The 13,213-nt window shown below is 38.5% G+C and overlaps 1 protein-coding gene across 1 annotated transcript in view; it reads right to left on the minus strand.

Moving 5' to 3' along the window:
• LOC126285032 (uncharacterized) overlaps positions 1 to 13,213 on the minus strand; it is a 191,774-nt gene that overhangs the window by 4,925 nt on the left and 173,636 nt on the right. The window contains exon 4 of the mRNA XM_049984356.1: positions 2,635 to 2,757. Within this exon, the coding sequence (XP_049840313.1) occupies positions 2,635 to 2,757 (123 nt within the window). The remainder of the gene's footprint in view (positions 1 to 2,634; positions 2,758 to 13,213) is intronic.

A 13,213-nucleotide genomic window follows, 5' to 3' on the forward strand; every position in this document is an offset into this window, starting at 1 on the left:
TCTGCTTTTCCCTCTTTGCTTAGAACCGGGTTTCCATCTGAGCTCTTGATATTCATAAAAGTGGCTCTCTTTTCTCCAAAGGTCTCTTTAATTTTCCTTTAGGCTGTTTCTATCTTACCCCTCCACATCCTTACATTTGTCCGCTAGCCATGCCTGCTTAGCCATTTTGCACTTCCTGTCGATCTCATTTTTGAGACGTTTGTCTTCCTTTTTGTCTGCTTCATTTACTGCACTTTTATATTTTCTCCTTTCATCAATTAAATTCAATATTTCTTCTGTTACCCAAGGATTTCTACTAGCCCTCGTCTTTTTACCTACTTGATCCTCTGCTGCCTTCACTACTTCATCTGTCAGAGCTACCCATTTTTCTTCTACTATATTTCTTTCCCCCATTCCTGTCAATTGTTCCCTTATGCTCTCCCTGAAACTCTGTACAACCTCTGATTTTTTCAGTTTATCTAGGTCCCATCTCCTTAAGTTCCCACCTTTCTGCACTTTCTTCAGTTTTAATCTACAGTTCATAACCAATAGGTTGTGGTTGGAGTCCACATCTGCTCCTGGATATGTCTTACAATTTAAAACCTGGTTCCTAAATCTCTGTCTTACCATTACCTTTTAGTATCTCTGGGATTCTTCCATGTATACAACCTTCTTTTATGATTCTTGAACCAAGTGTTAGCTATGATTAAGTTATGCTCTGTGCAAAATTCTAAAAGACGGCTTCCTCTTTCATTTCTTAGCGCCAATCCATATTCACCTACACGTTTCCTTCTCTCCCTTTTCCTACTGTCGAATTCCAGTCACCCATGACTATTAAATTTTCGTCTCCCTTCACTACCTGAATAATTTCTTTTATCTCATCATACATTTCTTCAATTTCTTCGTCATCTGCAGAGCTAGTTGTCATATAAACTTGTACTACTGTAGTAGCCATGGGCTTCGTGTCTATCTTGGCCACTATAATACAATCACTATTCTGTTTGTAGTAGCTTACCCGCAAACTTATTTTTATATTCATTATTAAACCTACTCCTGCATTACCCCTGTTTGATTTTGTATTTATAATGCTGTATTCACCTCACCAGAAGTCTTATTCCTCCTGCCACCGAACTTCACTAATTCCCACTATATCTAACTTTAACTTATCCATTTCCCTTTTTAAATTTTCTAACCTACCTGTCCGATTAAGGGATCTGACATTCCACACTCGGATCCGTAGAATGCCAGTTTTCTTTCTCCTGATAATGTACTCTTGAGTAGTCCCCGCCTGGAGATCCGAAAGGGGGACTATTTTACCTCCGGAATATTTTACCCAAGAGGACGCCACCATCATTTAACCATACAGTAAAGCTGCATGACCTCAGGAAAAATTATGGCTGTAGTTTCCCCTTGTTTTCAGCTGTTTGCAGTACCAGCACAGCAAGGCCGTTTTGGTTTGTGTTACAAGGCCAGATCAGTCAATCATCCAGACTGTTGCCCCTGCAACTACTGAAAAGGCTGCTGCCCCTCTTCAGGAACCACACGTTTGTCTGGCCTCTCAACAGATACCCCTCCGTTGTGGTTCCACCTATGGTACGGCTATCTGTATTGTTGAGGCATGCAAGCCTCCCCACCAATGGCAAGGTCCATGGTTCATGGGGGGAGGGTTCATTGGATGTAAGCTATAACATAGAACCATGCATTAAACCCACTAGATATTGGCTCAACTGAACCTAATGTGGCATCTTCCTAGTTTTGCTTGTGACATGTACGTGATGGAGAACAGCTAAGATAAAGCAACTTAGCCTTCAGGAGGTCCATAAGAGCCTTACTCAGTAGCAACCTTGCTCCAAATATCTGCTTCACAGAGTTGACCAGTATTTCAAGACACAGCCTTGGCTGCTGTCTGTTCGAAAAATGCCATTCAGTATTAACAGTTCAAAAAATTTTGACTGTCATTACGTGAATTCATGTGGTATATATTTGAAATGTGTTCTGATAATTCATGTTCTGTAATCCATTACTGAGAAATGTATTTTAATATACATTTTGTGTGGCTTTGCCTCAGAGTGTTGTAACTATGAGCCAGAACTATACAAGCCAAAAGAAAAGTGGAGTGGAAACATCACTGGGGCAAGTGTGCATTAATATCCTTACTTTCAGCTACTACTGCTTCTAAGATATTACATGAAGACTACTTTACAATGGAAAAGAGAACAAGTTTAAATAGTTTGGTAGCGTGAAGAAAAGTTACACCACTAAAGATTGTGTGCTGTTCCTTCTGTAGTTCCTTCTGCTGCAATATTTACTCAAAGATGTAAAGAACAGAATATTGAGATCAGTGATTCACTGTGTAATTTATTATAATTATTTAAAGAAATTTAACTGTATTTTTAAACTGTGTTTCATTTTCTCAGAGAGGTCATTGTAAATTATGCAGTAGGACTTCTGAACTGCTTGAAATTTTAGGTATCAAACAGAGAGCAAACAAATAAAGTATATTTTGTTTACTTTCTTAGTTCTCTTTTTTCTTTATGTAATACAACAAGTGAGTGTTAACTGATTACATCTTTAATGTAATTATTTCTGTTGTATAGTCTAAAAAAATTAATTGTGCAGATTTTGATAATTGTAGGGAACCACAAAAACTCTTACCTGTAATTAGCTTTATAGGCTCATCAGGCTTGTGGTTCTTGTAGTCTTTTCCTCCAAACTCCACTCCTGAACTAACTTGGTAGATTGGCAACGGAATCACTGTCGAAGATACTGGAACCATTACTGTGAACAGAAAAAAGTATTCATTCAGTACATTTGTGGAAATCTTAATTAATTAAGGAAGAGAACAGTCTCTGTAAATAATTAACTGATGCGTGTGACTGACAGCTCTTAAAAAGAACTGAATTTTTAGTTCTATAAAGACAATTCCTTTTTCCAGAAAGTAAAAGGTGTCCATAAAAAAGAAAGCAACAGAAGGATTTGGTTTGTTGAAAGCAAAAGAGAGATCATGAGAGATCTGTGAAGTAAGTGAGTTGCATTACTTAGTATCAGTACTGTACACAGAATGAATCTTTTTGTCTAAAGTGAAATATGTGGTCTTTTGAAATATTCTGACAGATTAAGATTGTGTGCTGGACCAGGTCTCAAACCCAGTTTCTTGCCTCTTATGTTCAATAATCATATGAACTGAGCTATTCAGGGATGATCCTTTATCTACTTTCCTCAATATACTACTGCTGTGGGTAGTAAATCATATGTTATGTGCAATGTAGACTCTTTGATTATCCATGTTATTTCTGAATTTTGAGAAATTGAATGATCATTACAAGATGTAAATATCCTTTGTATGTTGAGTCAGATAAATTGTATTCTCGCGTGACACTGGTCTTGAAGTACTAGAGGACAGTACTTACAGGTCTGGGTCATGTTCCAGCTCATAGTTTTAATCTATCAAGAACTTCCACACAATGGGTGCTGCACAGCACTGTACGTGCAAACTAAGTTGACACTCAGTGTGATGGCTGATGGGAGTGACTGTAAATGGGAAATGCTTTTACGATCACTCCTACCAAATATCGAGCTGAATGTCAGCTTCGTATCTACATATAGCAGTGGTTCCCAACATGGGGGTAATTACCAGCTGAGGGGTAAAATGAAATTTTATGAGGGGTGAAAACTAAACGATTTGATTCTGTTTCAGTCACAAAACTAAATTACTTTTAAAAAAGGTGGACCCAATCCAAAAACATATGTATTGCTAAAGCGAACACAGACAAAAGAGCTTCAACCCTAAGATGAATAATTATATAAGTTATCAATAATTACTTTTTCAATTATTGCCATTAATGTGGCAGAGGTTAAAGGTTTTTCACATCGTCCACACACATGTTGTGCTTTTTCCCTATATTGCTAATGATAAAAGTAGGGTATATTTGTAACAAATGCTAAATATCTCAAGAAAATGTCTTTTCCAAGCTGTGGATAGTACTTGCAGTAGTCCAGAAAATTCTCATTACTCGCTTTGAAACAGGAAAATGAATTAATTTACAGCATGACACAAGAGTAAGTACATAAGACCAACTATACTGCTGTACACAGTAATTATTATCATTTTATTACTATTGCTATTAGCAGCTGTGGTCAAATACAAAACATTAACAGCCTGACGTCTTCCAGTTTCACCAGTTTAGAAGTATGGAGGGTGGCAATCGAGTGATTTACAAACAGTAAGTATAGGTGCACACATTTTAACTTGGTTGATTTTAAATGGGGGTGCAGGTCAAGCAAGTGCCGCAATGGAGAGGAGTAATGCAGGGGAAGTATGTTTTGTAACAGGTGTCTACCTTTCCACTTTCTTATCGGAAAAGGAGTTATGGGTAGCACTTGCAATGCACCATGAATACCTTTGTCATTAATTCTAAAACACACACACACACACACACACACACACACACACACACAATGTCATTCATCTTTCATAATTTTAAAAATAAAAGTGTTCCATGAAAAGTCTTTCATTCTACAGTTTAGCTAGGTGCTAAAGTTGGTAATACTGTGGGGGAGGCGTGACTGATTTTTTTTTTTTTTTTTTTGGGGGGGGGGGGGGGGGTTACTAGCTTATGTCCAATTGCTCTCAGGAGTAATGATCTAAGAAAGGTTGGGAACCACTGAAATATCGTAAGCAATCAATTGTGAACCAAGGAGAAGAAAAATACACATTTCACTGATAGCTATTGTTCAAAAATGTACATAATAAATAAATAAAGTCATTAATCAGTGCTTCACACTCAGTTTTACGCCATGTGTTATTTTGTCATAAAATGATTTTCATTTTTCCAAGGGTTCAGTGGATAGAAAATAAAATCTTTTCCTGAAAGTGTCATGTGTTCAGTTATATTGAATAACATCAAAAGGCTTTTAATTACTCAGCTATTGTAAGTTAATTATTTTATCCTGTGCATGAGTTTCCATGGATGTGTGACCCGGAGCATGAAATAGATAAACGAACTCTCTCATCAAACTTGCATCAATAATTGTCAAGCTCATCTACATCTACATCTACATGACTACTCTGCAATTCACATTTAAGTGCTTGGCAGAGGGTTCATCGAACCACAATCATACTATCTCTCTACTATTCCACTCCCGAACAGCGAGCGGGAAAAACGAACACCTAAACCTTTCTGTTCGAGCTCTGATTTCTCTTATTTTATTTTGATGATCATTCCTACTTATGTAGGTTGGGCTCAACAAAATATTTTCGCATTCGAAAGAGAAAGTTGGTAACTGAAATTTCGTAAAAAGGTCTCGCCGCGACGAAAAACGTCTATGCTGTAATGACTTCCATCCCAACTCGTGTATCATATCTGCCACACTCTCTCCCCTATAACGCGATAATACAAAATGAGCTGCCCTTTTTTGCACCCTTTCGATGTCCTCCGTCAATCCCACCTGGTAAGGATCCCACACCGCGCAGCAATATTCTATCAGAGGACGAACGAGTGTAGTGTAAGCTGTCTCTTTAGGTTTTGAATATGTGAAATGTCTTTTCCTGTAGCCAGAACACAAGCTGTTAACATGCATTATATAAATTCTGTCAACAACAGCCATTTCTGATGAAAATAATACAAATTATAACTGTGAATAATTTTAAACTTATGGGACAGAAAATTTGTGCATTTGTTGGAATCTGCCAATAAAATGTATCTTATCATTGATGCAATAAACAGGAAGAAATGTAACATTTACTTGCCTTTTTATTTTATAGTGCTCATGCATGTGCTTTCTTTTAATGTATATGTTTGTTGTTTTCAGAGATACCCATACAATTCTATTCATTGATGAGTCACCTGTATTTCAGTCATATGATTGTATAGCAGATGCCATGTGCTGTTTAACAGCAGGTAGCTTGACGAAAACCATAACTATCCAAATATGCAGAGAGAGAGAGAGAGAGAGAGAGAGAGAGAAGCCACAAAATTGCTGTTGAATTGTAATTTATTTATCGCAGGATGATAAAGGATTTATATGTTATTTTTTTAAATCTTGTATTTGATTCATACTACAAGTAATCACCAGAAATAATATATGCAAAATATTTGACAGTAGCAATTTCTCCTTGAAGCAGATGTACCAGATTGTTTCTGGCATATTAGTCCAAAATCTATGAACAACCTTCAAAATTTTATATTTTACAGTTTTATTTAAATGTGTACCAGCATTTTTTTATTAGTATAGTGTCATGACATTATTCTAATATGCAGCATGGTCATCCTAATATACGGATTTATAATCTGTTCCATTTTGACAATAACAAAAGTTCCTGGATGGAGCATTTCTTAAAATAATAGAAAGTCTTGCCATGGCCATGGGAGTGTACATTTGGGTGTCTGTGTGGTTGTGAGTTTGAATGTGTGTTCTTTTGATAGAAAAAGAGTTAGTGCTCAAAATGTAGTGTGAATGCTCTTTCCTGTTACATGTCTCTGTGCTCCATCTGTCTACCCCTTATTTTACATATGGTTCCATTTTGAGAAATTCTGAAAAGTGATAGGCAGCAGTTATGAAGCAATAACTGATTTAACATCATGCCCAATTTGCACTGTTGTTTTCTTCATGTCATTAATAAAGCACTCTGACCAATTACAGTTTTGATCACAAGGGACTGAAAGCAGAATATATTGTCTTTTTCTCACTGGTAGCAGCTGCCATTCTGGATTTCAGTTTTGAATTTGTTCCTCTTACTAAGTTAAGGTTAGCAGTAGCATAACAGTGTGGAACATAACACGGAAATGAGTGATGTGATGAACATTTCTCCGATTAAATGAAAAGAAAAGGAAGGAGGATTAGATTTTAATGTCTCATCAACAGGAATTCATTACAGATAGTTAAATAAAGTATTGTGATAAGGTGAGACACTTCTTGTACTGTTCCTAGTCTCTCCTCACTGTTGATAGGAGCTCACAGTTGCGAAGATACACAGTGTTAACACTAAGTAAATGGAGGAATGCAGTGAGTATGAACATAATCTAAATAATGTTCTCACACATGCAAAGTTGATAGGAAATTACAGTTGGTAAGTAAAAGATGTCAGGGAAATAGCTCTGTCAGCTGCAGAAAACAATAACGTAAGCCTCTAAGAGCAGAAACTAATCCATGGACTGTAACTGAGTAATTGTTGCCATGTCATATTTTTATTTCCATCAAGTAATTTGTTCAATTGATGAAGGAGTAAATGGGCAGGCTAGAATAAGGAGCAGCCAATAAGCAATGCAACACATGTTTTTCTGAAAGTAGCTTGGTTTTATTTAGGATTCCAGTGCACCAAAAATATTCCCCACCGTTCTGGCGACAGAACCCTGTTTTTCAATGTAATCTCCGTTTAGTGTGACAGCCTTACACTCCTTACAAGAAGGGCCTGTATGCCCTTATGGCACCACTCTACTGGTTGACATCAGAGCTAACATCTTGCTGCATCAATGACCTCCCCATCATGAATGTACTGCTTACACAGAGTGCATCCTTCATTGGGCCAAACAGACAGAAGTCGGAAGATGCAAGATCTGTGCTGTAATGTGGATGAGGAAGAACAGCCCAGTGAAGTTTTTTCTCTCAGGTCCACAGACTTCTACATCTACATGAATACTCTGCAAATCACAAGTGCCTGGCAGAGCATTCATAGAACTCTTGTGTTAGGTCTTTCATCGTCATGGAGAAAGAGAAGTTTGTTTGCATTTTTGTGGTGATGAGCACGCTGAAGTCATTTCTTCAGTTTCCTGGGGATAGCACAATACACTTTAGAGTTGATCATTGGACCACGAGGGATGACATCAAACAGAAAAACCCTTCAGAATCCCAGGATACTGTCACCATGACTTTACTGCCTGAGGGCACACCTTTGAACATTTTTTTCACGTACTGTCGTTTTGTTTCCGGTTCAAAGTGATGAAGCCACATTGCCACTGTTTGACAAAAAATTGTCTCAATCGGCTTAGTAATGCACAAACAATTCCACACAGATAACCCCTTGTTGCTCTCTATGGTCTTATGTTAGGCGATGAGGAACCTAGCAGTCCAACTGGTTGACATGTGTCAGCACTACCAACAGAAGCATCCAGTTATGTAGTGAAGCACTTGACTGTGACATGTTGATAAACTCAAATGAGAATGTCCACATGTTGCAACATTGCAGGAATCAAAGCTGTGTGCAGCTGGCTGCCACGTGGGAGATGGGACAGGTTTGCGCATCCTTGCTGTGATAATGAGAGACCCCTTGCTCAACGGCTCACTGTGTTTTTGTTCACTGCCATGTCTCTGTAGACAATCTACTAGTGCCAATGAATATTTGCAATGCTGTGGTTTCTGCCAAAAGAAACTCAATCACAGCTCTCTACTTGGAACACACATCCATCACCGAGCCGCCATTTTGAATGCTATGTACAATGTCACCACCCACTGGTACTTTGTGAATCTATAAGGGCTGAAGTGGGAATATTCCATGATGTCCCACAACAATTTTGCATTTCTCAGCTGAAATTGGCTGAGAGAGGAAAAAAATATGTTGCATTATTTATGGAACTTTTCTTGTACTTACATAGAGGATATGCAACATTCAGTAAAGCTGTACCCCTAGACTTCAGGATAAAAGGGAAATACGTAGCTGCAGATGAAGGAGGTCTGTAGTTGACACAGAGGTCAAAACAGTCACCTAGTCTCTCTGCAGGCTGTTTACCTAACGAATTCCAGGGGCAACAAAAATTTGACTTTCTGTAATTCGTATTAGGGCTGTTGATAAAATATTGATATGTCGATATCAAAATGGCAATATCAATTGCCTTTATTTTTATTTTATACCATACTTTCGCAATTTTTGATAAATATTTGAAGTTGTTCTTTGAAATTTTAGCGAAACATAATTTTACTTTCACTGTGTGAAGGAGTCTTTGTACTTTTTGAGGTTTCATCACATCCAGTATTTCTCTTTGACCATGTGAAGCAAGTAGGGATGGCACAAAGAGGAAGTCCGATTGCCTTGGGGGACGGCAGCGTGAATGGAATAACAAGATATCTGATGTGAAGAAGTAGCACACCAGCTGCGCTAAAGAAACAATTTTTAATGCAACTAGTGAGCTATTTCTTCACATTAGCATTCTTCAAAAACAGTTGCTGAAATTGATAAACCAAAATCTAAATGACAAAATTGGCCTTGGCAATAGGTGGAGATGTGTGAGGGGCTACGACAACTGTCAGCGGTGTGGGGTAGCCGCACGGTCTAAGGCACCTTGTCACGGTCCGCACGGTTCCCCCTGTCAGAGGTTCGAGTCCTCCCTCAGGCATGGGTGTGTGTGTTGTCCATAGCATAAGTTAGGTTAAGTAGTGTGTAGGCTTGGGGACTGATGACCTAAGTAGTTTGGTCCCATAAGACATTACCATAAGTTTCCAAATTTTCTGACTGTTATGTCAGTGGCATTGGCAGGAATGAATAAACAGGGAAGTCGACTTGAAGTGTTCCAGAAAAATTCGATGTGACGAAACTGAATGACAGATCCATGGGACACCTCTTATTGGGTGCCACTTACCTGCAGTAACCATTGTTAGCAAAACGATTATGCTGAAGAGTGAACATGCATCATTTTTCTTTCAATTCTTGCTCTAAGGGGGATAGACAGACTGATAGCATGTTAATATGCAAAATATCTAATAATAAGTCAACACTTAAATATACAGAACTAAAAATGGCAGTACATTTACAATTTGCAGCTGATATTTATATAGACTGGTAAGTCGATATTTTTTCCATCGATATGCCAACAATTTTTTTTCAATATATTGAGGGCCGATAATGGCATATTTTTAAATATCAATAAATCGCATTCCCCCTCTCCCCCCCCCCCAAACCCCTCCTCCCCGTGCCTGTGAACTATCGTCCTTGCCGTTGATAGGGAGGCTTGCGTGCCTCAGCAATACACATAGCCGTACAATGTACCGTAGATGCAACCACACAATGGAGGGGTATCTGTTGAGATGCCAAACAAATGTGTGGTTCCTGAAGAGGAGCAGCAGCCTTTTCAGTAGTTGCAGGGGCAACAGTCTGGATGATTGACTGATCTGGTCTTGTAACACTAACCAAAAGGGCCTTGCTGTGCTGGAACTGCAAATGGCTGGAAGTAAGGGAAACTACAGCCGTAATTTTTCCCAAGGGCATGCAGCTTTACTGTATGGTTAAATGATGATTGCATCTTCTAGAGTAAAATATTCCGGAGGTAAATTAGTCGCCCATTCGGATCTCTGGGTGGGGACTACTCACGAGAACGTCGTTATCAGGAGAAAGAAAACTGGCATTCTAAGGATCGGAGTGTGGAATGTCAGATCCCTTAATTGGGGAGGTAGGTTAGAAAATTTAAAAAGGGAAATGGACAGGTTAAAGTTAGATATACTGGGAATTAGTGAAGTTCGGTGGCAGGAGGAACAAGACTTCTGGTCAGGTGACTATAGGGTTATAAATACAAAATCAAGTAGAGGTAATGCAGGAGAAGGTTTAATAATGAATTTAAAAAATGAGTGCAGGTAAGCCACTACAAACAGCATAGAGAATACATTATCATGGCCAAGATAGACGCAAAGCCCACACCTACCACAGTAGTACAAGTTTATATGCCAACTAGCTCTGCAGATGATGAAGAGATTGATGACATGTATGATGAGACAAAAGAAATTATTCAGATAGTGAAGGGAGATGAAAATTTAATAGTCATAGGTGACTGGAATTCGATAGTGGAAAAAGGGAGACAAGGAAAAGAAGTAGCTGAATATGGCCCGGGAGAAAGGAATGAAAGAGGAAGCTGCCAGGTAGAATTTTGCACAGAGCATAACTTAATCACAGCTAACACCTTGGTTCTAGAATCATGAAAGAAGGTTGTATACAGGGAAGAGGCCTGGAGATACTGGAAGGTGCAGATAGATTATGTAATGGTAAGACAGAGATTTAGAAACCAGTTTTTAAATTGTTAGACATTTCCAGGGGCAGATGTGGACTCCAACCACAATCTATTGGTTATGAACTGTAGATTAAAACTGAGGAAACAGCTAAAAGGTGGAAATTTAAGGAGATGGGAGCTAGATAAACTGACAGAACCAGAGGTTGTGTATAGTTTCAGGGAGAGCATTAGGGAACGATTGACAAGAATGGGGGAAAGAAATACAGTAGATGATGAATGGATAGCTTTGAGAGATGAAATAGTAAGGGCAGCAGAGGATCGAGTGGATAAAAAGACGAGGGTTAGTCAAAATCCTTGGGTAACAGAAGAAATACTGAATTTAATTGATGAAAGGAGAAAATATGAAACTGCAGTAAATGAAGCAGGCAAAAATAACATACTAACATGTCAAAAATGAGATCAACAGGAAGTGCAAAATGGCTAAGGAGGGATGGCTAGAAGACAAATGGAACAATGTAGATGCATATATCACTAGGGGTAAGATAGATACTGCCTACAGGAAAATTAAAGAGACCTTTGGAGAAAAGAGAACCACTTGTATGAATCTGAAGAGCTCAGATGGAAACCCAGTTCCAAGCAAAGAAGGGAAAGCAGAAGGTGGAAGGGCTATATAGAGAGTCTATACAAGGGCAATGTATTTGAGGACAATATTATGGAAATGGAAGAGGATGTAGATGAAGATGAAATGGAAGACATGAAACTGTGTGAAGAGTTTGACAGAGCACTGAAAGATCTGAGTTGAAACAAGTCCCCGGGAGTAGACAACATTCCATTAGAACTACTGACAGCCTTGGGAGAGCCAGTCCTGCCGAAACTCTAACATCTGGTGAGCAAGATGTATGAGACAGGTAAAATAGCCTCAGGCCTCAAGAAGAATATAATAATTCCAATCCCAAAGAAAGCAGATGTTGACAGATGTGAAAATTACCGAAATATCAGTTTAATAAGTCACGGCTGCAAAATACTAACATGAATTCTTTACAGACAAATGGAAAAACCGGTAGATGCCAACCTCATGGAAGATAAGTTTGGATTCTGTAGAAACGTTGGAACATGTGAGGCAAAACTGACCCTATGACTTATCTTAATAGCTAGATTAAGGAAAGGCAAACCTATGTTTCTAGCTTTTGGCAATGTTGACTGGAATACTCTCTTTCAAATTCTGAAGGTGGCAGGGCTAAAATACATGGAGCAAAAGGCTATTTACAATCTTTACAGAAACCACATGGCAGTTATAAGAGTCGAGGGTAATGAAAGGGAAGCAGTGGTTGGAAAAGGAGTTAGATGGGGTTGTAGCCTATCTCCAATGTTATTCAATCTGTATATTGAGAAAGCAGTAAAGGAAAAAAAAATGGAGTAGGTATAAAAATCCATGGAGCAAAAATAATGACTTTGAGGTTTACTGATGACATTGTAATTCTGCCAGAGACAGCAAAGGACCTGGAAGAGCAGTTGAACAGAATGGACAGTGTCTTGAAAGGAGGATATAAGATGAACGTCTACAAAAGCAAAACGAGGATAATGGAATGTAGTCGAATTAAATCTTGTGATGCTGACGCAATTAGATTAGGAAATGAGACACTTAAAGTAGTAAAGGAATTTTGATTTTTGGGGAGCAAAATAACTGATGATGGTCGAAGTAGGGAGGACATAAAATGTACTGGCAATTGCAAGGAAAGCGTTTCTGAAGAAGAGAAATTAGTTAACATCAAGAATAGATTTAAATGTATGAAAGTATTTGTGTGGAGTGTAGCCATGCATGGAAGTGAAACAATGACAATAAATAGTTCAGACAAGAAGAGAATAGAAGCTTTCGAAATGTGGTGCTATAGAAGAATGCTGAAGATTAGATGGGTAAACCACATAACTAATGAGGAGGTATTGAATAGAATTGGGGAGAAGAGAAATTTGTGGCACAAATTGACTAGAAGAAGGGATTGGTTGGTAGGACATGTTCTGAGGCATCAAGGGATCACTGATTTAGTACTGGAGGGCAGTGTGGATGGTAAAAATCATAGAGGGAGACCAAGAGATGAATACACTAAGCAGATTGTGAAGGATGTAGGTTGCAGTAGGTACTTGGAGGTGAAGAGGCCTGCACTGAATAGAACAGCATGGAGAGCTGCATCAAACCAGTCTCTGGACGGAAGACCACAGCAACAACATACCGCATTCCCGGTATTTTTAAAAATATCAGCAGTCCTAATTCATATAATTATTGATTGGATATAAAAATTTAAAAT

This window comes from Schistocerca gregaria, chromosome 8 (assembly GCF_023897955.1).
Source record: "Schistocerca gregaria isolate iqSchGreg1 chromosome 8, iqSchGreg1.2, whole genome shotgun sequence".
Classification (NCBI taxonomy): domain Eukaryota; kingdom Metazoa; phylum Arthropoda; class Insecta; order Orthoptera; family Acrididae; genus Schistocerca; species Schistocerca gregaria.